Below are 24,948 nucleotides of genomic sequence, written 5' to 3'. Positions count from 1 at the left end.
TATCATTAAAGGGGTTGTCCCGAGGCAGCAAGTGGGTCTATACACTTCTGCATGGCCATAATAATGCACTTTGTAATGTACATTGTGCATTAATTATGAGCCATACAGAAGTTATAAAAAGTTTTATACTTACCTGCTCCGTTGCTGGCGTCCTCGTCTCCATGGTGCCGACTAATTTTCGCCCTCCGATGGCCAAATTAGCCGCGCTTGCGCAGTCCGGGTCTTCTTCTTTTCTGAATGGGGCTCCGTGTAGCTCCGTGTAGCTCCGCCCCGTCACGTGCCGATTCCAGCCAATCAGGAGGCTGGAATCGGCAATGGACCGCACAGAAGCCCTGCGGTCCATGGAGACAGAGGATCCCGGCGGCCATCTTCAGCAGGTGAGTATGAAGACGCCGGACCGCCGGGATGCAGGTAAGCGCTGTGCGGGTGGTTTTTTTAACCCCTGCATCGGGGTTGTCTCGCGCCGAACGGGGGGGGGTTTAAAAAAAAAAAAATACCCGTTTCGGCGCGGGACAACCCCTTTAATGTTTTACGTTGTTTGGTTCAGTCCTAGAATCCAAACAACTGAAAATCTGTAAGTGCTGGACATGACTTAGACCCAATTGACTATAATGGGGTCTGTTCTGGTATTCTAACAGAATTTTTGCTGGATAACATAGCACGCTGCACTATTTTGTCTGGGATTTCATGCAGTATTCAGAAAGTGATAGGTAAAATCGGGTGAAGGGTGCAGGGATGGAAAAAAAAAAGGCTTTTGCCAGAGTCGCCCTTTAAAGATATACCTATAGAACCGGGCTGCAGTAGCTTTCTTACCCATTAGCGGTGGTGGTATAGAGCTGCCAATTCTGAAAAAGAACTCCAACTACCTAACCATTCATATGAATTGGATCCATTTGGAAATCGCTTACTTGCTCAGTTACTAAGTTTCACAATCAGTAAATTACTACAATTTACTGATGATGGTGAAACATCAAGTACTTTTATCAAAGTGGATGTTGATTCTTCAAAATGTGACGTGCTTCGAATATTGGATGCAACGGCCAATTAGTTGAAAGAACAGCTTTCCAAAGAGTAATAACTTGTACCCATGAGTGTAATGCTAAGACAATCTCTTACCTCTTGGCCCGGTTACTACCGCACTGAGGGGGGCAATTCCTGCTTTGCTGGTGTCTACCGTAAACTGCTGTGGAACTGTTGCCCGGACAGCATTTCCAAGTCCACCGCCCGATACTTTCACTTTGCTGGGATCTATGACATCTTTTACAGGGACCTTGAATGGACTACCTGCAACATGGAAGACAGACTCAGCACATTCCATCACCGTGATTACAAGACTACACAATTAGTCCGATTATGTAGCAAGGAGCGATAATTTATTCTGAAGTCTGAACAAAATCCAGAAGGGATTAGTGAAGATTAAATGGAGATTAGTGGGTGCATCTGTACCCACTCAACGGCACCTAACGTATAAATTAAGGGTTAGTTTTGGCAAGTTATTTAACCAGACTAAGCCTCATACGCAGCAGTTCTTTCCTTTCTAGACTCAAGAGCAATAAAACATACACCTATATGGGCAGCATAGTGGCTCAGTGGTTAGCAGAGCAAGGCAAAAATTACTGGAGTCCAGGGTTGAAAACCAACAAAGGACATCTGCATGGAGTTTGTAGGTTTTCTTCGCATTTGAGTGGGTTTCTTCCAAGGACTCTGGTTTCCTACCAGTCCAAAAACCGGAATACAGACCAAGCCACCATGGGGACATGGCCCAATATTAAGTGATATGAAAGTGCTGCAGAATACATATGTGCTATATAAATGGAATAAAATAAAGTTTGCAGAGTCTGTGGTATGTACCCGCTAAAGTCTTAGAGATGTCCTAATGTGTCAGACTCTGCTGATCACCTCTGGTGTGGCATTCTGAAAGGATCCGTCTGATGCAATCAACAATTTAAAATTAAAATTTGTTCCGTCTGCAGGCACAATTATGGGGAGCTTTAAATCTTGTTACAGATGGTGTTCACTGCAGACAGTCAGAAATTTAGCATTGAGGTTTTTTTTTTCCATGAAGACATTTGTTCATATGCCCCATAAGTGCATACTGATATAGTGGGGAGTCCCTCCCTCCACGATGCAGAATGATGAGCCCCTCTATACGGGCAACTCATGTTGTGGTGGACCTGAAATGCCCTGTATGGCTTCATCTGAATGAGCACCACGTATTATCATATTTTCCCTGCAGTGGCCGGAATGTGCGTCTGACCGAGACTTAACCCAGCAAGATCAGTAGTTTGCCGGGAAAGCCAGAAGAAGGGTAACCGGGTGATGGCTGCTGACGCATCTTGGAAGGTGTTGCCTCTAGTGACAACCTTTTAACTCTTGTCCATGTAGGGGTATTTGTACCTTCCATTGAAATACAGTGTAACTGCCCCTCCCACCACCACTAATGCACATCCTTTCTGAACTATAAAACCAGTAAGACATTAATTACAGCGCAAGAGGAAAACCACAAGCAGGACATGAAGTGAGCTCATGCCGTCACTGGTCCATTTATAAATGGAACAGACTGGATAGAATATTACAGTAATAAATATGTATCCCATAAAATGTGAGCGGCCGACCACAGACAGTGCTGTTTATTAGGTTAATACACCACGGTTGTAACTTATACAGGGAAATACTTCTTTACTATTTATAACAGGAAAGACCAGGCCAATTACCACAAAACCTCCGTACCTGGAATGTGTTCTCCGTCATACGTGATATTAACGTCGTATTCTCCTGGAGCATAAGGAATATATTCTACACTGCAGCTTCCATCCTTATTGTCTTTACAAGACATTTTGGATTCCGAGGGACCTTCAACTGTTATTCCCAGACCACCAATTCCAGCACCTCTGCAACAAGACGTTGAGCGTGTCATTATAGAACAGGTTAACCTCAATACTTCTTACTTGACCCAGCATAAACCAGCAAGTTCATGTGGAGTTTAATGGTCTATTACTCCATTAGAACAAGTTCATTATAAAGTCAACTAGACAGAACTATTGAATGTTTTATTGTTTGACATTTATGCAACTGAATGAGTGTAATTAAAACCAAAACCAGAAATATATAAAATGTAAGAAAAGCAATAAGCAGGAGCTGCTTTAAAAGGAGTTGTACCAAAACTATAACTTATCGCCTATCCACAGGATAAGGGATAACTAGGATTGGTGGGAGTTAGACCGCTGGGACCCTGACCGGTTCTGAGAACAGGTGTTCCAATAGTTCCCATATGGATGAAGCAGTGATTGCAGATGCACGCCGCGGCTCAATTGAGCAATGGTGCTCATGTGCAACAGACGTTTTATTCATGTGCAGATCGATGGGACCTACATTAAAGTTATCCACTATCCTATGGATAGGGAACAATTTTAGATTTGGGTACAACCCCTTTAATTTATTTAATACACAAGCCAGTACTGAGCATGGGTCATTTTCTAATTACTGGGACCCATACACGATATTCTGTTAAACTGTTGCCTTGCAACCAGAAATCCCCGGCAGTTGATTCTCTCCACACCTGATGTCAGATTTGGCAGCACAGTACGCCTGGACAACTTTAAAAAGGAACCAAAAAAAGTTCCCTAAAAGTAATATTTTGCATTCTACACGTTTGCCTACTAACCGCAGAAAAGGGATTAATTTCGTTAAGTGCATATTGCTGAAGTTTGTACATACTTTCAGCATTAAAGCAGCCTTCCTGTGTTACTAACTACAATTCAATAAGTTATAGTTTAATATGAATGAAAGTGAAAGCTATTGTCACAAAAAGACTACATTGTTCCATACACCACTATGAAAATATATTGATAAGATGGGGGCTCTACTCAGGAGATTGCCCTCTATATGCCAGAATAGAGTGGCCCTAGCAAAAAGTTGGCTCTAGATGACCTAACTCATGTATTATGGTTAGCCATAAAGTTAGATTGTAAGGTAAGTGCTACTATATTAGGTATAATCAGTCACTGCTGTAACAAACTGAATCCAAAGCCTAATTCTACTTAAAAAGTTGATAAGCCATAGTAAAAAGTTAACTATAAAAAGGTAATACGGTAAATGTACTTTACAACATGATCTCATTCACATATTAGAGCGTTTACTATAGCTAAGCCACACTACTGAAGACAGCGTAATCTGGGCACCAATGGGACTTTAAAAAAATCAGTTTTTTTCCTCGATTATTGACAAAACTACAATTGGGAACTAACCTGGTTGTATAATAATCTCACTACGGACACACATTGGGATGGGATCTCTGTTCACAGAAGCAATGCTTCCAGATTCTGCTTTAGCATAGGGTTCCTTAGCCTCACCAGAAGAAATCGCTTTGAGAGTCTAGACTTGGAAACACAAACACTGGTGTGACCTGAACCCATCTAGCTGTTCTGTTGTTGAACAGCTAAACTGAAAGAAAATGAAAAAAACTGAAGCCATTGTATAGATTTCCGTTTGCAATGTTTATGAACATTGCTTCTGTTTTTTCATTGACAGCAATCCGTTTTGGTTCATTTTTTTTTAACTGGAAACAAGAGCTCTCTTGCATCAGGTTTTAGAAACGGAAAGGAGACGGAAAATTGACCAAAGGGATTGAAAATGAAGGTTGTCAGTTTCAATGCAGATCTATGGGCACAAAAACGTAAGTCTTTCCATATAGCTGCTCCCATGACTGAACAGCTAGACAACAACAAAACCCTTATGTTAACTTGAGCTTTAATCTATACAGAACGATACACTATTGCATACACAAAATCAGTTTGAACTGGCTTCCAGACGCCCCCCCCCCCCCCTGCTCCCCTCATCCCATTACTGGCACACTGTGCTGTATACCTACATACTGATGTGCAAAGTACAGCATCTTAGATAGGTAATGTTAACATGTAATTGTTCAGTGGACCCCCAGAATAATTTTACAGTCCATAGGCAACCCAATCTTCTAAAGCACAGAATTCAATCAGGTCTAGTTGGGTTTTTTGAATTATACTATAAGAAATGGATCCTAGTGCAAAGCAATTAAGTTCAAAGTCAGCTCCAAGTAGGGAAGTCTTCTGCTTGACCATTGGAAATCATCATTGTGCAAGAGCATCGTCTAATGGGCCAATCCACCAATGAGCGAGCACTTCATAATGCAGTCTTGGCCTACTGATCACTATCTGAACTGTACCTACTTCTACTAGGATTGCAGGTCAGGTTACTGGCCATTTCTTACCGGGTTATAACAGAAAAGGCATTTGTTTTGTTCGTGAGAGCCTCCTTGAGCCCTGCACCCTCAGCCTTTACACGTGAAGGGAAACATCCTTCCGTCACACCAACTTTAAATGGACTTCTAGGGACGGGCTCATCGTCATAGGTTACGTTCACTGTATGAGGACCTAAAGAACAGATTATACAAGTTAGCAATACCTTGGCCATTGTAGGTGTTACAAGGCATCACTAGACTGGAAACAAATGGATTAAAGAGTTGTTCTCTGATCTATGACTCCACATCCTAATCAGTTTCCTGTTTAGGTTTCCTATTTCAGAGACTTATTACTTCAGCAACCGAACAGCAATGGGATTAAAACATATTGCGGTCTGGGGTTAGTGCACCAGCAGTAACACAAACACAAACCACTTTTTCTATTTGTTCAGTCCTCAAGCAGCTGGTGAGTAATCAGATACCGCGTGTATATATTGCATTTTTTCTTCATGACGTTAGTCGTCTGACTTGAAGCTGCACGTCCATGAATACAGCAACATCTATATATCTAGTCAAGGTCAACCTTGCATTTGTTAATACCTTGTCAGTACCTTTTATACATGTCCCTTTTTAAAGGAATTGTACTAAAAACTACTTTCATCATCTATCCATAGCATAGGTGATAAAGTCTGATCGGTGGGGTCCTCAACACTGAGACCCCAACAATCCTGAGAACAGGGGTCCCGTGTCCCCCATTCTAGTCATTGCAAGCTTACTGCACCCATCTGCAGTGACATCAGATTGAATGGAGCAGCGGTCACATATGTGAGGCGCTGCTCCATTCATTTCAAGAGGACTGTACAGGCAGTTAGCCATTTCCAGCAGTCCCATTGAAGATGGAGTGGCACCACACAGGCGTGACCACCTTTCCAGTCGATCTCTTCCTCATTGAGGGCTCACTGCACCCCCACAGTGAGGAGGAGAGAGGAACATGCGACCCCTGTTCTCAGGATCGTGGGTGTCTCAGCAGTCACACCCCCAACTAATCAGACTTATCTATAATGTGGACAGGTGATAGGTGTTTTTTGATGCTTATAACTTAATTTATAGTCATGAAGAGTTTATGGAGTGAGCTTGGAAACACAATCCGCTCAATATTTGGTGGCTATCAGCCACTTTATAGCTGGCAAAAAAGGCTATGATCAGAGTTATCTCTGATCATGGCATTTAACTGTTTAGATGCCGCAGTCAAAGCTGACTGCACATCTAGAGAGTCGACAAGAGGGAGCGACTCCCTTCCCATGCCCAGTCAGCCCTCTCGCAGAGCAATCGGGAAGGAAAGGTGGAATGACGATGCTATTGCTATATACTGCAATACTTAAGCATTGCAGTATTTTTCCCATAAAAAAATGTTAAAAAAAACAAAACACACATTTGGTATTGCCACATACGTTAAAGTCTGATTAAAATATTACAAGAATTATCCTGCAGTGAAGGCTGTGAAAAAAGAAAAACGTACTGGACAGACACTTTTTTCCCCCCTATTATCCTGGCTCTCAAAAATTTTAAAGCAAAAAAAACATAAAAGTGATCAAAAACACATAGTACCATTTTGGGAAACCCAATAAAAAACTACAGCTCACCCAACAGCAATATAAGAAATCACAGCCCAATCAACGAAAAAATAAAAATGTGTCTCAGAATATGGCAACACAGAGCAGTTTGTTAAAAAAAATTATAAAAATAAACACTAAAGTATAATAAATTTGGTATTCATAATGTAAATCGTATTGACCCATAGAACAATTTTACATGTTTTTTACTGCACTGTGACTATTGTGAAAAACTTGGGAACCGGAGGTTGGGGTGCAAACTTTACATGCCAATGCCACCAGCGCCCCCTTCCTTAGGGCCATGTAAGATTTTGCACAGGGAGCCATCTAACCTAAGGTCGGCACGGTTTAAGGTCTTGACATCTGTAAAATGACAGTGCTCATGTCACATTTTACCTTTTTCAAAGGGTGTGTACTCCACCTCATAAGTCCCATCACCATTATCTTTGATCTGGCAATCAGTAGATGACCCAGATGGATTTGAGATCTTTGTTTTGATGTGTTTTCCCCCAGTTTGAGTCAGAGGGCGGGCATCCACAGTAAAACCGGCAGTAGCTTCCCTAAATACACCTGTGCAATGAGATATGTTCATTGAATATGGTTGACTCCTCAAAAATAGTTTTAAAATTAAACTTTGCGCTACAAGATACATTGCGTTTTCTTACCATCCCCTTCAACTCCAGGTCCAAATACTTTAATGTTACTGGTATCCACTGAAGGGTCAATCTTAACCCTAGCAGGAAACTTTGGCACTTGTTCTCCTCCATACTTCATAGACAATGTGTACATGCCAGCAAACAATGGAACATAGGTGACAGCATGGGTTCCATCATTGTTATCCTGAATATAGACCTCAGATTTAGAGCCAGAATCAGACACGGCTTCCATTGTGAGCACTCCAGGACCTGCTTGGGAACAGTCCACATGAATTAAGCCAGTCTCCCCTACCTTACCATGGTCCAAGCCAGGACCAGTGGCAACAACTTTAGTAGGATCAAAGGGCATTTCAATGTCAGCTTGGAATGGAGACCCTGGAATGTGTGTCTCTTCAAAGAGAATGTTCACAAAGTATTCTCCTGGTGTAGTCGGCAGATATGAAACTGAGCAGGTGCCATCACCATTATCAGAACATTCAATTTTGGCTTCACAAGGTCCTTCAACAGTTAAGCCCAAACCTCCAGTTCCTGCTCCTTTAGTGTCAATTGTAAACTCAGCCGGCTTCCCAACAAGGCCTCCTTTCAAACCAGGTCCAAATGCTTTAACCTAGGGGATTAAATAAATTATTCATGGGCAGATCACATATGAAAAACATCTGCTAGTCAACAATCAAGATGAAAAGTAAAACAGTTTTTTGGAAACTAGCATATGATTTCATGTTACCTTTGTGGGGTCAGGTGGTAAGGTGGCTTCCACACTGTATGGACTTCCAGGTAGTGGGTGTCCATCATAGTTCACCTCCACATTGTGAACACCTTCTTCCTTGGGGATATACTTTACTGAACTGCATTCTTTGCCGGTAACAGGCTCCACCAAGCACGGAACAGATTTCTTAGTCGGACTAGTAATCTTTACATCCACTTTGCCTTGGCCACCAGCCCCCTTAGTATCTAAGGTGAATTCTTGGTCTTTACCAACTTCCACCCCTGTAGGAATAAAGCCACACTTAACAGGATGTTCACCAAACATCTGCAAATGATTTCACACACAAAACAAATGCCCATGAATAAATAATCATTATCTCTACTTACTACTATCAAGTCCATTGATCTTTATCTTGCTCAGGTCCAAAGGAGCAGCAACCCCGACAGAGAATGGGCTTTTGGGAATAGGGTCCCCACCATAATTAACATCTACTTTCATCTTGCCCTAGAAAGTAAAAAAAAAAAAAAAAAAAAAGTGTTATTTTTGTTCAAAAAAAAAAAAAAAATATTTTTTTTAATATTTACATTTAAAGGGTTTTCCCCATTACTGAAAGCTGCTACACAAGCACTTTGTCCTTCCTGGTTGCTGCTGACCAGAACATGTGGCTGCTGCAGCCAATCACTGTCCACAGTAGTGATCTTCCATGGCTGAAACAGTCACATGTTCAGATCAGCAGCAACCAGGAAGGACAAAGTGGTTGTTTAGCAAACTTAAAGTAATGTAGAAAACCCTTTAAATGATAAAAGCGTTGTCTCTATGGTCATATTAAGATATTTGTAAGCTATAATAGAGAATCCCACGATTAGGACCTGCTTTATAATATCTGCCAGAATGCCTATATTGGCAAGCTGGGCATGAGCATGTATCACAATAAAAAGGAAGCCAGTCCTCAGGTCCATGCTACCTGAACCATGGGCAGCAAGAGTCTAAGACAAGAATGTACACTGTGCCCATGTAGGTTTTATTCTGAAACACTGGTGTTTCAGGATCAACGTACCTTGAAGTTAGGCTCGGAACGGTGCTCAGTCACCGGGGCGGATTGCACCAGCCTCTCCCTGCCCCAGTCATCTTGGAGGGAGAACACTTTCTATACACAAGCAGGAAGGGGAGCAGTCATTCTAGATGATCATGGCAGGGTAGGGGCCGATGCAGCCCACCCCAATGATTCAGTGTGCCGTTCTGAATGGATCCTGGAAAGTTTGGGGATAAAACCTACAAGGGCAGTGTGTAACATTTCTGTCCTCCATCAAGGTGCCTGTGGTTTGGGCAGTATGAACCTGGCGACAGGTTCCCTTAAAATTACATTCAACTTTTGCCAGTTGGCCATTCTTCTGGTGTTATCAGCTGATCAAGTGGTTCAGCATCTCAACCAAGGGTTACAACTCAACTGGCGACTTCTTTTGTTGGGACACCCTTGATAAAATGTGTACCGACAGTTTAGATTTCCTGTGTTTGGTAAAACCAAAGTCGGAAGTGATAGAGATATAACATACATACATACATACAAGGTTATATAGTTTTCAGGCTACTACGAGAAAGGCCTCAAAATTAATTTCAAGTGGCATTAGCTATAAGCTCCCTACTTTTAAGCAATGACTAAGAACCATAAAAACACTATTAAAATTCCTTATTGCCACAAGTGTTTCTAGTTGAGTCTTAAGAAGGGGAATCTTGTTTCTGGTCTGAACAAACAAACATTTTAAGAACAGCCATAACGTTTATTTGCAGAATCACATCGGACAGGCTCGTAGACAACAGCAGCCCACAAACTGGATTTCTTAGCGTCCTCTTACAAATTGTTGGCTCACGCACAACACAGCAAGCTTGTTTTGTACGCTTTGGCGCACGTGCTACATGTTCTATGAATGTCCCCATGGCTGCCAAAAAGCTGGAATATATATACACAGCTCAAACAACTCAATTGTAACTTGCCAGATACATTTTCCAGTCATCGCTCTCCAGCTAAATGTGTTATATATAAAAGAAAAAAAAAAAAAAAAAAGGAGCAGACACCTCTCTAATGGAGTTATAATTAAAAGGAACACTAAACTGATCTGTCGCCTCCATGCTATAGGTTATCAAAAATAATCAGAAGTTATACTCAACCATGTTCTCTCTAATTATTAGTTTTTTGTTTTATGGGGGGTTTGAAGGTGGGGGGGGCATTTGAGGTTAAATGGGTTAAATGAGGGGATACTGAATCCATTATCCTACAAACCTGTAGTCTCATAACATGTTTTAGAGAATGTATACTTTACATTAAAAGGAATTAACTAGGTTGTGATTCGCTAAGCCCATTCGCCAAATACATCCCTTTTCACTTCTCCATTCAAGGGTTTTGTGGTTTCAGGACTGCATTGTGGTTGCTGCAGGACTATACAATTAGAATTTATAGTTTTAAATATCCATATGAAGCCGCTCACCTGTAGCAAGCAGTTAGCCATTTCAAGACCAAAGGTTATTGATTACACCTAGGTCACATTCTACAGTTTCAGCATTCTCACATTCAAAAAAGTCCTAACTTATTTTTCAGGTGTTCGTGAAATGAATAGGACTTTATGTTCTAGCCTTTGCATTGACATTTTGTGAGCAAGTAGTCATCTTCTGTGTCAATTATTTTGTACTTTTCCCCTTTAACAAGATTTTCTAAAACGTATTGAAGAATAAGAAGGGACCTTGATGATTAGAACATTTCAAGGCCCTAGATTGAATGTCTCGGGTCATTGCGTCCTGTTCTCCTGTCTCTCTAAACAATTACTGTTTATAATTAAAGTACCTTTGTATTCCGAGACGTTAATCATGTAGTACCCTGTCTGTGCTGCTTTTCCTTCAGCAACTTAGATGTTAAATTCCTTATCTTGCATGTTTGTTTCTTTGACGAATGGTAATAAATGAATAATAGATTTGAATTATTGTAATTAGATCATGTGTCAGTATATAAACTGCTGTTTATCAATCAATAAACAGATTACTTTGGATCACAACCCATGCTGTGTGATTTAATGTTATTCTCCTGAGCTCAGCTGACCTCGAACATTGAATTTGGACCCAAATAGCATATCGTATAGCAAATATTGGTTTGCACTAACATAGATGACATATCTAAATGAGGGCTTGTTTTTTGTGGAACAAGTTGTATTTTTTAATGGTACCATTTCACGTACAGGACAGAGCTGCGTTGCAGAAGACTAAGGGAGCTGGGAGAGGAGAGTATATGACGACTTATAGCATGGGACCCAGGTACACACAAGCAGCTTAGTGTGGGGCCATTTATCAGTTGACAAATAACTACACATTCTCTCAAAAACAGGCCGGGCAAATTAGATAAGCAAAAAACGTTTTAAACAGGATTGTTCGAATAGCATTATGCATTCACAGTTCCCTGCTCTTTTTGCGAATACCTGCTGGACTGGAGTGTATCGGACAGTATGGGAGTAATCATAGTTATCAATGATTTCAAAGTCTTTCACAGCATCTGCTGGCGAGGGCCCACTGAACTTGACATCAACAGGGGCTTTTCCTGCTCCTTTTGTAAAGACAGTAAAGTGTGTGGGCTTTCCATTTTCAACACCTAAAAAAACAAAGACATTGTTTAACCTAAGATCTAGCGAGTGCCCAAGTTACATGGCCTTGCGGAAAATAGTCTTTCCCGGCCATTATAACTCAAAACCAGACTCTTTATACATCGTCGTCACAGACAGTCCGGATCTCAGCGCATGCACTTCACTGAAAAACCCAGCCAGTCTGCATGGGCATTTCATCCAACACTCATATTACTGAAGTGTAAGCACTGACCGGCTGTCTAGTAGCGCCTCAGTACAGTATGGTACTACATGTCAGATACTGCCAACTACCTGTGCCAGAATGAGTTGGTCCTTTGACACCAGATTAGGGTGGCTCCATATTATTTTCTAGTACTGCATGTACTATACAGGACCATTAAGAAGCTCCCTGTCCTCATAAAAGGGATTTACAGTTTCTAGTAGCTTTTTCTGACTGTTCTATGCAAGCATAGCCTTAGCCATGTGCAACCTGTGCTATCACACAGGGCTCTGACCACAAACTTGCAAGGGGTGAAAGGGGAAGGTTGTGCACTAGTGGATTTAGAATGAAGGCAATTGCCCCCCTTAGGTCCACCCAGCCAGCTGACTTTCTCATTGCACACAAGGAGGGCACAAAAGGAGACACCCATTTTATGGAAGCACTAACTGTGAGGCACAATACTTCTAAAAAGGGGTGAATAATTGTCAAATCAGTACTGAAGAGAAGGACACTACAGGAGCAATAGATAGCAAATCGGTATAGAGTTTAGTGCCTCTGTACTGCCCCTTTGCCAATTATTGCTTTTAAAAGCCCTGTCCACATCCTATTAATGATCAATACATAGCATGTATGCTAGAAAACGCTCCCAAAGTATACACTACATGTATCCATATCCTAAGTGGTGCCAAAACCGTGCTGTTTGGCCTCCATTGGGTTAATTTACCTTTTTATTCTATGGAAGGCCTCACTATTCTATAAAACGAATCTCATACATAAATGGCATTGTAATAGTTAGAAGGGGACTCCCATCAGCCCATGCGCACCCTCATAAAACGATTGCTTAGTTCTGCTACTATATGTACGGAGGCATTCAAGAGAATGGGGCTGATTGAAAAGCTTTTTTCTAACCTATGAAAAGTCTAATCTTATGATCTGACTGCTGAGTTTAACAGCTGAAATAGATTACGCTGGTAACATATCGAAAAAGTAAGTCACATTTTGCATTCTATATACATACCAGATTTATTAAGCCCTGGACCTTCAGCCTTCACTTTGCTGGCATCATGTGAGGGGTCAACCTTAATTCTGAATGGGCTAGATGGGATTTCCTATGGGAATGAAGCAATGAAAATCTTACTATTTTCTCTACCATTGACAAAAAGAAGGTGTTAGAGTTAGGGCCCCTGTCCATGGGCGATCTTGCATTGCATTACTCGCGGCGATAATGCAGCCTCGAGTAACGCAGTGCATGATTTCGATAGCGTTCCTATGGAAAGTGAAGCCCCCTGTCCACAGGCAGAGAGTCATAGCGATTCTCTGCTTGCGGGATGCCGCAATTCTCCACTCAGATAGGCTCACCGCAGAGAACCGTCAGTTCTCTCCTCTGCTCCCCGGCAGCGAAATATAGCTAGCGATATTCTGCATCGCCCGTGGACAGGGGGCCTAAGAAGGAGTTGTACCAGGATCACAAGTTCTTCCCTATCCACAGGGGATCACCCTGATTGGCTCAGCTGTCTCCGCAGTTGCACTGAAAGTTAATGGAATGTCAGCATTCCATTTAGTCTCCTCCTCAATGCAGGAAGGTGCAGTAGGCCCGCAGTGAGGATGATTGGGATCAAAGGACCCCCATTCTCAGCATCAGTAGTAGTCTCAGTGGTGAGACCCCCACCACTGATCAGCAAGGTATCCCTGTGGATAAGGGATAACTTGTGATCCTGGAACAACCCCTTTAAAAACCATTATCCTAGCCTTAATAAAGATTATTTTCATATCATTAAAAAGGGGTTGTGTCATATTAGGAAGAAAGGGCTTTGTTTTATTTCCAGAAACAGCACCACTCCATCCACAGGCTGTGCCTGGTATTGCAGGTCAGCCTAATTCAGTTGAATGCTGAAGTTCAAGCTTTAATGCCAGACAAGGCCATAGACAAATGTGGTGCTATTACTGCATAAAAGTGACACTTTACCTTTTATTTCCATTATAGACTAAAAAAATCTTGTAATTTGAAGACAGAAGAAATCTCAGGAGCCAATGCAACTACAAATTTCCCATTTTTGTATTCCATTGAGACTTGCTGAAGTAGTGAAAAACATATTGAAAAGGGGAAAAAAATAAAAAAATCCCCATCCCTTCCCTGGTGTCATCTGTCCTCAAGACTACAAAAATTGCTCACCCCAGCATTAACCGCTGTGTTTGTTCTTTTTTTATTAGGACAATAGCGTTCAAAAATAGTTTTTCAATTTTTGCAACACTCCAAGATAAATTTAGCATTTCTTTCTAAGAAACGGCCAAACACAACAATATTGTTCTTGGCTTTTGAGGAACCTAAAGGATATTTTCAGCTCCAAATTACATAATCTTTTGAAACAAACTTGTGGAAGAACATTGCTATATTCCACAGCCACAAAGTACTCACCTCTCCAGCAAAGAGAACTTTAATGGTGTACCGGCCAGCGCCAGGCGGCATATATTTAACGGTAAATGTGTCATTTGCATTGGGAATTATATCAAAATCAATGTCTTCTTCTTCATCACTTATCACTCGGGCATCACATTTAATTCCAACACTTACGTCCCCTGGAAAAAAAAAGAAAAATGAGAACACATCCTCAGCCACCTTTTACAAGTGTCAGTATGAAGTTCTTATGAATGAATAGCAAATTGTACACTTGAATTTCACGATCATATGTTGGCGATTCCATACTGGTGTTCTCTCATGGCATAGGTTGAGTCCACTGATAAAATCATATTAAAAAGGGATGCTGCAATTGTTCTTTGGAGGTAAAATGAAGGCAATACAGGGAGACTGACCACCCACTAGTGAAACTATTGTATGATGCATTGCATAAGGTACTTTACAAATACACTAACATGCCAAAAGTCATTGGAAAAACAAATATTATGTAGCAACTCCATGTGGAATCAACTCCAAAAGTGCAAAGACATTGGGTTTCCAAGAAAGGAAGATTAATGTGTATAGAAGTATGTCCCTGTACTGACAGTAACCATACACAGATGTAAGATGCTGCATTTGAAACTGTAATCATTATTCCAAGCAAATGTAATGCAAACTGTATAACCGCCACTAAGTGAAGAATGCTCTCTGTAAATAAAACATTCTATTTTACCATTTAATCTTGACTCCTGGAGTTCCTTCCCACCAGCGACCCATCAGCACTGAGGTACTACACTATAATCTAGGAAGATACGACAATTTCCTCATTTTAGTTTTACTTCTTTTGTCCGGCACAGGTTTGACCTGTATACGTACCGGCGTCACGAACTTGACAACCTTACCACCATCCACTGTCTGACTTCACGGGTAGCACCCAACGCCAAACTAGAACACCATTAATACTGCAGAGTTATCCCCGCACGCGTAGTTCAGGACAGGGGGAGTAGCAGGGCCACCGCCGCTGTCATTGTTATCACCCGAACCCCTCCTTGGTCCTGCTGGCCTTTGAGGCACTACACTGGTAATAACTAACTATCATGCCTCATTTAAGCTCTAATAATTCATGTCATCTTGCCATGGCACGCTGGCCAGTGTATTCAACCTCACTCACAAGGTAACACCTCACAACTTATACAATGTAGACTTTCCCAAGCCAATAACTGAGGTAATGTCAATTTGTAATCGGTTTACATTTTGCTATCCCATTATTTTGGCATCTCAGTGTATAGTGAAACTTCACCATTTAAGACCACTCCCTATTTAGAATCACCCATACAGAAGACTATTTCTTATTGCAACTTTGAGAATTTATCTGAAAGATTCCATTGTAAATGAACAGTTTTACTCAAGTTCTACAGTAGTGATGCCGAAACTACAGCTCTCCAACTGGTGCAAAACTACCACACTCAGCAAACTATGACAGCCCTTGACTTTCAGGGAATGCTGAGAGTTGCAGCTTTGGCCCGGCTGGAGACCTACAACTTCAACAATGCAACTGTAGAGGCAGACTGTATAGAAAACATCTATGGCAAATCGGTGGAAAACACATAAAAACACTGTTCTATATTATTTCCATAAGCCAAGTGGTCGGAGGTAAAACTAGATTGTGAAATAGGTCATAAGCAAATCCATTACCTTCCCCAGCCTCTGTGCAGTCCACCGTAAAGTGAGTTGGTTCATTTGCCTTCAGACCAGTCTTCTCCACACCTGGGCCAAAAACTTTCACATTTTGTGGGTGACTACCTTGGCCAATATTCACCTACATAACAAACAGAAGTGATTTCTCATGCACAAGAATTAAAGCAACACTTCATCCCCTACCAGCAATTCTGCAGTTCAGAGTTACATTGGTCTACAGACCAAACGTAGTGTGAAAGAGAGCCTAAGACAAAAAAAAGGAAACAAACTTCTGTAGGGGGAAGGGGGAGGAAAGGATGCCCAAAAAGGATATATATGTTTGCCTGCTTCCTGTTCTGGTCCCGTTCTGGCTGGATAGGAGAGCACAGATCTGTGCACTATTCCAACCAGCAATAAACTGAGTTAGCCTCAGTCTTCTTACTAAATGCAAACAGAAGGATGCATGAAATGGTATAAAATACTGTTTATTTTTGCCATCCATTTAACTGATCTGTCCTAAGAAAAAGGTGCAAAAAAGTGGATTGTACTTCTAGCCAGTCTTTCACAGCACAAGTACTCCAACAGCCTTCAACACTCCTCAGCAGCAAACTACATCCAACTACTATTTAAAGTTACTCCTGTTCTGGGTCTTGTTTCTAAGTAGAAGTCAAAAAATTAGGAGGGAGGGGTGTGTGGGCTTATTTAAAATAAGAAAAAAAAACACACCCACACCACACCCCTCCCCCCCCCCCCCCCCGGGATGCAAATGGAGATCAATTTGTCAGTATTTGTAATGAATCGGTCCAAAATTTGTAATGAATCGGTCCAAAAAAAAAAAACCCCAAAAAAACATCTGAACAATGACCATCAGTAAAATAAACTTCTTTCCTACATTAAAACGCAGTGTAAAAACAGACTAAATGGTTGCACATTAAAGGGGTTATCTGGGTACTGGATTACACACCCCTGTGCCAAAATAAGAATAGTAGTGTTTGTTGTAACAGATGTCACCATAAGCTAGGTGCCCGCTGCAGCCAATCAGAGGCTGCAGTGTCACTGCTTGTTTTCCTGGCATTATGGTGCTTAAGATGTGAGCGCAGATGCCAAGAGTTTGGAAACGTGACACTACAGCCTTTGATTGGCTTCAGCAGCCACCTGAATAACGGTGACATCTGTCCCAACAAACGCTGGGACCACTGCGGGGCTACAACACTGGATCACAGCAGCAAAGAATAAGTACCGCTCTTCTTACTTTGGTTACTGGACAACATGCCCCCTGTGCTAGACAGCCCCTTCATATCCCTGCACAGGAAGGGTTATCTGTACCACTTCTGTCCATGGGTTTTGTCTGGAATTGGAACGCAGTGCTACTAAAGTTAGTGGGGCAGAAAAACCATACCTCGCACAACCTGTGAGCCATCTGACGACATTTTAGAAGAAAGCAGCTACCTTTTTCTAATTTTGTACAACCTCTTTAAAAAAAGGGAACCTGTCACCAACTATAAGCAGCATGAAACACATTACAGTGCTTATAACTTAGGCGACGTGGAGACCAGGGAACCTCTTTTCATCCTTCCATTCCTGCAGTGTCCCCGGGAAAGTCCGTGCAGACACAGCCGGCTTGACTATCAAAATTGCTGTGTGCGCGTATTCCCATTCATCACTATGGGAGAGTGTACACACCAAGTGCACGACTTCGTCAGCACACCACAGGAGCAGGGGGACCAAGCGTGTATAAAAAGATGCTGCCCAGACTTCCAGTCACCTAAACTATAAACCCTATATGGTGTTTTATAGTTGGTGACCGGTTCCCTTTAACTTGCAAAGTTCTCTGCAACACTACAGGGGTACCAAAGTATCCTTCAGGATCCTTAGCTCTTCGATAGAGCAGAAGGCACATATAAAAGAATGTCACTTGCTCTGGGAGAACATGTCCTATTACATAGACAACCCATAGATTTCAAAGGGACTCTGTGCAATGCTTATTTTTCCTTATAGTCCATTATAGCGAAACACTTTGCTTATGCCCTGTGCACATACCCTAACATGGATTTTGCCTCTAAAAACCACAACAATGCTCCTCTGAAAGGGCAAAATGCTATATAATGCCTACATTGCGTTATATGGAGCAGTTGTCAGCTGCCGGAAGGAGCTGAAAATGGCCCATGAAATAGAAGCTCTCTGAAGGTGAAAGTTCAGGTACTCTAACCCTTTGCAATCCAGTGTCAGCCCTCATCTGACATTAAGATTTCCCTGAGGGCTGACACTTTTCTAACAATACGCAGAACAGCGCTTGATCGGAGCACTGTCCTGCACACTGTACCATACATATGCAGAACAGCCTCCAACATCGGAGCGCTATCCTACATACTGTTAGAGAACTGTGTCAGCCCTCATGCGGCATTGGAGTTATGCAGGGGAATCTTAATGTGGGCTAAGGGCCAACACTTTATTTGAAAGGGTTAATTTACAAAAAAAAAAAAAAAGCTAATAAAATTATGACCGTTTCATTTTTGTTGAGTAACTCCAAGGAATCCACAACGCAATTTCCCACCCAAAATTCATAGAAGCTGGGGAATGTGCGGATGGCAGGGAAATTAAATTGGAAGGGGTTAAGGAGATGGGGACTTCAACAATTCCAGAATTTTTTTAATTTCAGCATTTTGTAGGAGCTACAATTTTTCAGTGCACACCAGCACCGCTCCAGCAGAATGAAGTCAACATGCAGTTATAAAACACAACCAAAAAAGGCTACAACAATTCTCAATTATAAAATCTATACTTACCCTGAATGGGCTGTTGGGTACACTCACACCACCCCATGTGACAGCAATAGTATGTTTAATGGGGTTAACGGGATTGTAGGAGCAGACATACGTCCCATCTGGTTTGGACTTTGTGTTGACATCTACAGGATTGCCTTCAACATCCTGTTAAAAAACATAATAAAACCCCTCCGTATAAGTGGAAAGGAGTCAGAACATGTGTTTTTATTTGTCTCAGTCGGGTCTACGTATGCCTCAACCCTCACCTATATTCTTATGCTCGCCAAGTCTAGAGTTTTATAGTTTCATCACCTTATTTTTCTTAGGAAAAAAGGACAGGGTCAGCATATATCGTGTTGGTGTGTAACGCACAGCCATTCCAGGAGAAGGCTGCCAAGTGGAGTCATTTAGTTTGATGGAAAGAAGTTCAGCCTGTCTGGGATTATGTGGTCGCCAAGAGAAGCTCAGTGAGATTTCAAGTCAAGACCCCACAGTCAGTTGAGCACAGTGAGCCATTATGCCCAGGAGGTCTCCACCAGAGGTCAAGTCATCTCCCTGGAATTCCTTAAACTCCAGTCCTTATCCCCACTTTTTCAGACAAGTATTTTTATGGCATTTGTCCTATTTTTAGATTTACCTGTGCAAAGATTTTTAAAGGAGCCGTCTCAGCATTTGTTGGATCGACAAAAAACTCCGCTGGATTGTTAACGATGCATCCGCTTTTCTCCAGCCCAGGACCATAGGCTTTAACCTGCACGATAAAATGAAAGCCTGTTTAGAAAAGTACTTTTTTTCTAAAACACCATGATGTAGAGAACATTACCTATAAAGGAGTTATGAGAACCCAGCTTGGTGGGGAGTAATAAGTAATTACTTGAAAGCGCTGCGGAATAAGTTGGCGCTATACAAATACCAAGATTTATTTATTTAATTTTTTATTTAGTTATTGAATAGTTTATTAACGGGACATCATTTTTAAAAACATATGTCTATTGAAATGTCAGAGGCTTTACTTAGTGGGAGTTTGGGTGCTGAGAAGTACCAATCATTAAACAACGAGGCAGAAGCCCTCACTTAGGGACTTTATAAATCTGTATGCTCCACTGTCCAAGAAAAGCCAATCAAAAACAAATAAGCTCCTTCGTTTTAGTGATCAGTGGCGTCTCAACTGACAGACCTGCACTGTACAAAACTTCTGGCATGCCAAAGTGGTTTTGGAAAAAAAAAAAAAATGATAGGTACTCTATAACCAGTTAAGGACCAAGCACCGTAAATATAAAGTACTTAGTGCTGGGCTTTAATCCTGGCTGATACTAAGCATAAAGTAACAAGTTTAGCATTCTAGCAGGAACAGGTCAGTCCCTCTGCTGTTAGAGATCCCATGAACCAAAAGGACGACAGAAGCAGTTTATAACCGCCTCTGGGTTCTCTCTTGCAGGCTACATAGTGCTCAATGGGCGCTATGTAGAGAATAGACGAAACAGTAGTGCCTTATCCTCTATGGTACGTGGAGATCATGTGATGACCGGAGGCCCTTGGCATAGAAGAGCTGCAGGGTCTTAGCAGACGACACTTCAGCTGTGCCAGTGACTACTGCCATATTAGAGGAATGTTTTCCCCTGTAACTGGGGCTCCTATGAATGCCCACTTAAAATGAAAACTGTGAAAGAAAAGAAAAAAAAGACACTGTTAATGTCTTCCATTAGTTTAAGAAGTCTCATGGGGGACAAAGACGTTAAAAAAATAGTCCGAAGTAGTAACAACCCCCCCACCCCAAAAAAAAACCAAAAAAAAAAACCACACCAACTCAAGCCATTGCCATATTTGTGCTTTTAATATATGATTTATATAGTCTGAGATTAAGCATCCAAAACAAGAACATATAAAAAAAAAACCACTAAAAATAAAAAGGTTGACAGACCAATAGAAAAAAAAAAAAATAGGGCCATAAAAACCACCACATGCATAAATTTGCTTAAGAGTGTCTGGTCCAAAACACTCTGGCCTTTCAGGAATTAAAAGATCAACCAATTTCAAAACGCCACTGAGCTTATGGTGGGGATCCCTCATCAATAACCTCCACCAATTAGCTGGAGCAGAATGCAGCTGCAAAAAGCCGCCCTTTCTGGAGGAGCACGTTCTACATTGATATCCCATACATTTCAGTGAATGGTGTAATACTTCCTATAGCAGCACCACAGGTGAAATGAACACTTGTCAGGTTGCAGCTGATCGCTGGAAGTCTAAGCGATAGGATATAGTGTGATTAGCTAAATTTTTTAATGGCTCAAGTGAAAAAAAAAAAAAAAAAGTGGACAACCTCTTCATGCTGAAAAACACTCATCTGTCATTTAAGCTTCTCATTTGGTAGAATGGAGAGACCTTCCCCATGGGAAACATAAAATTGGGCCATATTTGGTTCTCCCAAAAAAAGCAACAGCTAAAAATTACTTAAGACACTTCCATATATTTCTAGGGAAGTTGATTAACAACTACCATGTCTGGAATTATACTTCCTACAAGACTTGCCCCCACCATCCTCGAAATCAGAGGAACTACCCAAGACGTCGAGGTCATCTCAGAAGAGCTATTTAATAGGTAAAAGTTCTTTCTCATCTAAAATGATAGGTTTCTCTCTTAATATGAGGAACCTCTACTTTAACTGTTTGTCGGCTACCTTGCAGTCTATGATAAACTTCATCCAATGTAACGCTTCACTGGCTTCTGCATTCGGCTGAGGTATTTGGTTACACATGGAGCAGTCAGTGAGCTCTAGTCGCGACCTTTCCAAAACATTTCCAGTCTCGGAGGTGAGATTAACAGCACGTTGCCCAGTTAACTGTACATGTAAGATTTGCAACATACAATGTAAAGATTTTATGAAAAGCATTGCTATCCCCCACAGGCGCTGGTGACATCACATGTGGAAAACTTGAATAAGTCTACAGCTTCATTAGAAATGCATAGACGTTGGCTTACAAGTGAGACGCAACTTAACAGATGTTACTTGTAGAGGGGCTTTAGTCAAGGAGAAATTAATATTTAATGTCAATAAAATCTCATACGTGGCTTTACTAATCTCTCCAAGGGAAATTCAGGATCAGCTCTGGAAGAGGAACTTTAGAATGTGCTAGCTACCAAATAGGTTGATAATTATTAAGTCCTGGGTAGTATGTACTAACGATACGTTACTCAACTAGCTCAGCCATTCTTTCAAATTTCATCTTCTGGTTCCTAATGAAAAGGCCTGCTTATGATGACTATTCCTTAGAGGCTCCGAGTCTGTCCAACTGTCCAGGGCCAGATTCACAGGCGTATTAGCACTTAAAAATCTTTGCACCGGCAATACGCAGAAAACGGAGTCCATTGATTTGAATGGGTTCATTCACAAGCACGTATTTTGTGTGCACAATTGTGTAGCACAAAAATAAAAACATAAGCCTACTCTATTCTCCAAAAAAACAAAAAACAACAGATCTGGTATTCAAAGAATTTGGCCATTTCAGTAGCTAGGCGTATCCGTATGCATATTTTTGTTCACGACTTGCATGCGGTACAGTAAATCAACACAGCTGCGCACGCAAATACACCATCCACCACTGAGGGGGCAACAACGCAGGCAAAGCCTAAGGCCTCATGTCCACGGGGAAAATCAGGCCCGCTACGGATTCTACATGGAGAATCTGCAGCGAGTCCCTCCTGCCCCACGGACATGAGCACTGAAAATAGGAATTTAAAAGAATTTACCCGCTACGGCGGGGAAAGTCTTCTCTTCCTCACGGCCGGATCTTCTTTTTCGGCCGGCGGATGAACTCGTCACGGCTGCGGCACGTCGCCGACGTGCCTCGCGCATGCACCGGGCACATCCGCCGAGCCGAAGCAAGAAAGATCCGGCCGTGAGGAAGAGAAGACCTTCCCAGTCCACTCCGGATGGGTAAATTCTTTTAAATTCCTATTTTAGGTCTCCCGCGGATCCGGACGGCTTCCATAGGCTTCAATAGAAGCCCGCGGGAGACCCGCATGAAAATGGAGCATGGTCCAGATTTTTTCATGCTCCATTTTTTTTTAAAATCCCTTTTATTGACCATCCGCGGGTATTTATCTACCCCGCGGGTGGTCAATGCATCCCTATGGGGTGCGGATCCGCGGGCAGGAGAAGAGTTAAAATCTGCTGCGGATTTTAATTCTTATTTTGCCCGTGGACATGAGCCCTAAGGGCCTGTCCACACTTGGACTTACAAATATCATGCATGCAAGAAACATGCATTAAAAAAAAAAAAGAAAAAACATGCATTTTAAAGCATATACATTTTTCCATCGACTGCAATGTTAAAAAATGTTTATATCTCTCCACACGGTATTTTATGGGACAGAAAAATAGGTTAGGTTTTTCCAATCACACGAAGAACCCCCCTTCCCCCCCCCAAAAAAAACCCCAATCACATAGCTAATGCTGGGCAAAACGTATGCATAGGGTTGACCATTAAACCATTCTAGCCGGTGGATACGTGATAAGTTTTCATCCATTTTGGAGGAAAGAAAACTTGTGCTGTCTTACCGATTAACATGTGCCAGTGTGGACCGCCCCTAACCCTGCTATGTTCTGAACAGTACTGCGTCAAGCTCTGCTGCCACCCAGTCTATACAAGCATTTTCCCATCCTAGGATGGATTCTACACTACATGGACCACAGCCATCTTTTGTCATTCCTGTACAACCCCTTTAATATCTTTATAGGACCAGAGCTTCATTTTCAGGAAGCGGGAGCTCTAAACACCATGCAAATACAAAATTACAGCCTCTAGTAAACATAAGGGGAAGTACTACATACAGTTAATACCTCAAAGTCAATAAGACAGTTTGCTTTCAGCAAACCACGCATGGTAGATGAGTAGGGCCACCACCCAGCAGGTGACAACTGAACCACTAAACTGCAAATCTCTATATTCATCTCTGTATATATGGGAACTAAAGCTGGGCATGCATATACTAATCAATTAGTTGAACACATCAATTTCAGCAAACCATCTAGAGGGTAGTAGAGGTTTGGCGGACATTCGCTCAATAGGTGTCCGGGATGGGGATTCAAACTCTCAACAATCCTAGTCCTTTTGATTTCAGGAGAACTGAACTATCTATTATTAGCTTAATTCCCTCTCCCCACTGAGAATACATGCATGCACAGCTAAACTGTGTGTACGTGTGTGGCGAGGTCGGGGAAAAATGGCTGTCGGCTGGCTGACAAAGTAGATGACCACCTTTACATATATGGTTTATCTGGGCAGTTTGCAAAGACTTTTCTCCAGTAAATAAAATCCTAGCATTATTTTGAGTTAAAATACCCCCAACAGAGGTTTTCCAGGCAATGTTCATTACTGACTTTTCCTCACGATCTGTAATCAGTAGCTGGATTGGCTGGGGTCCTTCGCTCAGGACCCTGACTGATCAGTTGCTGAGGCGCCCACAACACAACACATTGGCGATTGTAATTGCATGCTCGGCTGTTATTGAGTTGCACCTGTAAAATTATCAGAGCTGCCCACTCTGCAAAAGGGGTCAGAGCGACCTGAACAGTTGATCGGTCAGGGTCCTAAGCAGCAGACCCCAGCTGAACAGCTATTGATTACCCATCCTGAGGATAGGCCATCAAACATTGCCTGGAAAGCCCCGTTAATCCAGTTCAAGTTGAACGTCCTGGCAGGGAAGGAATTCTAGCAAATGGAAGTATAGATGGCACAGGCTCAGAAGCTGATCCCACACAATCCGCATTGGTCGCTGGGGGTGTCCGACAGCCACCCTCCCGCTACACCAGCGAGGATCAGTGAAAACACTGATCCCTGCCATTAACCCATTACATGCTGCAATCAATGTTTATTGTGGCATGTAAAGGGTTCACAGAAGAAGGGCGCTCCCACTGTGATGTTGTGGACCATGATATAAATCACAGAAGGCTGATGGGTAAACATGGCAAATGGATGCCGAATAATGGCGTCTGGATCTGCCATGGCTTCGATCACCATAAATAGTAATAATTCATTGCAGTATAGAAGTACTGCAATATATCATAGCAAACCCGCAGAAAAAAAAAATCATTTTGTC

At 41.9% G+C, this 24,948-nt stretch overlaps 1 protein-coding gene across 14 annotated transcripts in view; it reads right to left on the bottom strand.

Annotated features, from left to right (window-relative positions):
- The window catches only part of FLNB (filamin B), a 190,117-nt gene that overhangs the window by 51,694 nt on the left and 113,475 nt on the right, over window positions 1-24,948 (bottom strand). For all 14 annotated transcript variants that reach the window (XM_066596588.1, XM_066596587.1, XM_066596575.1 and 11 more), the window contains exons 13-25: window positions 19,487-19,600; window positions 18,871-19,014; window positions 16,103-16,226; window positions 14,429-14,589; window positions 13,031-13,121; window positions 11,652-11,821; window positions 8,577-8,694; window positions 8,209-8,471; window positions 7,494-8,091; window positions 7,225-7,398; window positions 5,246-5,408; window positions 2,731-2,891; window positions 1,117-1,284 (exon numbers count right to left, since the gene is read on the bottom strand). In XM_066596588.1, coding sequence (XP_066452685.1) covers window positions 1,117-1,284; window positions 2,731-2,891; window positions 5,246-5,408; window positions 7,225-7,398; window positions 7,494-8,091; window positions 8,209-8,471; window positions 8,577-8,694; window positions 11,652-11,821; window positions 13,031-13,121; window positions 14,429-14,589; window positions 16,103-16,226; window positions 18,871-19,014; window positions 19,487-19,600 — 2,449 coding nt within the window. The remainder of the gene's footprint in view (window positions 1-1,116; window positions 1,285-2,730; window positions 2,892-5,245; window positions 5,409-7,224; window positions 7,399-7,493; window positions 8,092-8,208; window positions 8,472-8,576; window positions 8,695-11,651; window positions 11,822-13,030; window positions 13,122-14,428; window positions 14,590-16,102; window positions 16,227-18,870; window positions 19,015-19,486; window positions 19,601-24,948) is intronic.

The sequence above is a fragment of the Eleutherodactylus coqui genome, chromosome 3 (genome assembly GCF_035609145.1).
Source record: "Eleutherodactylus coqui strain aEleCoq1 chromosome 3, aEleCoq1.hap1, whole genome shotgun sequence".
Classification (NCBI taxonomy): domain Eukaryota; kingdom Metazoa; phylum Chordata; class Amphibia; order Anura; family Eleutherodactylidae; genus Eleutherodactylus; species Eleutherodactylus coqui.
The sequence above is the reverse complement of the archived record's forward strand: the minus strand, read 5'-3'. Positions and strand labels throughout refer to the sequence as shown.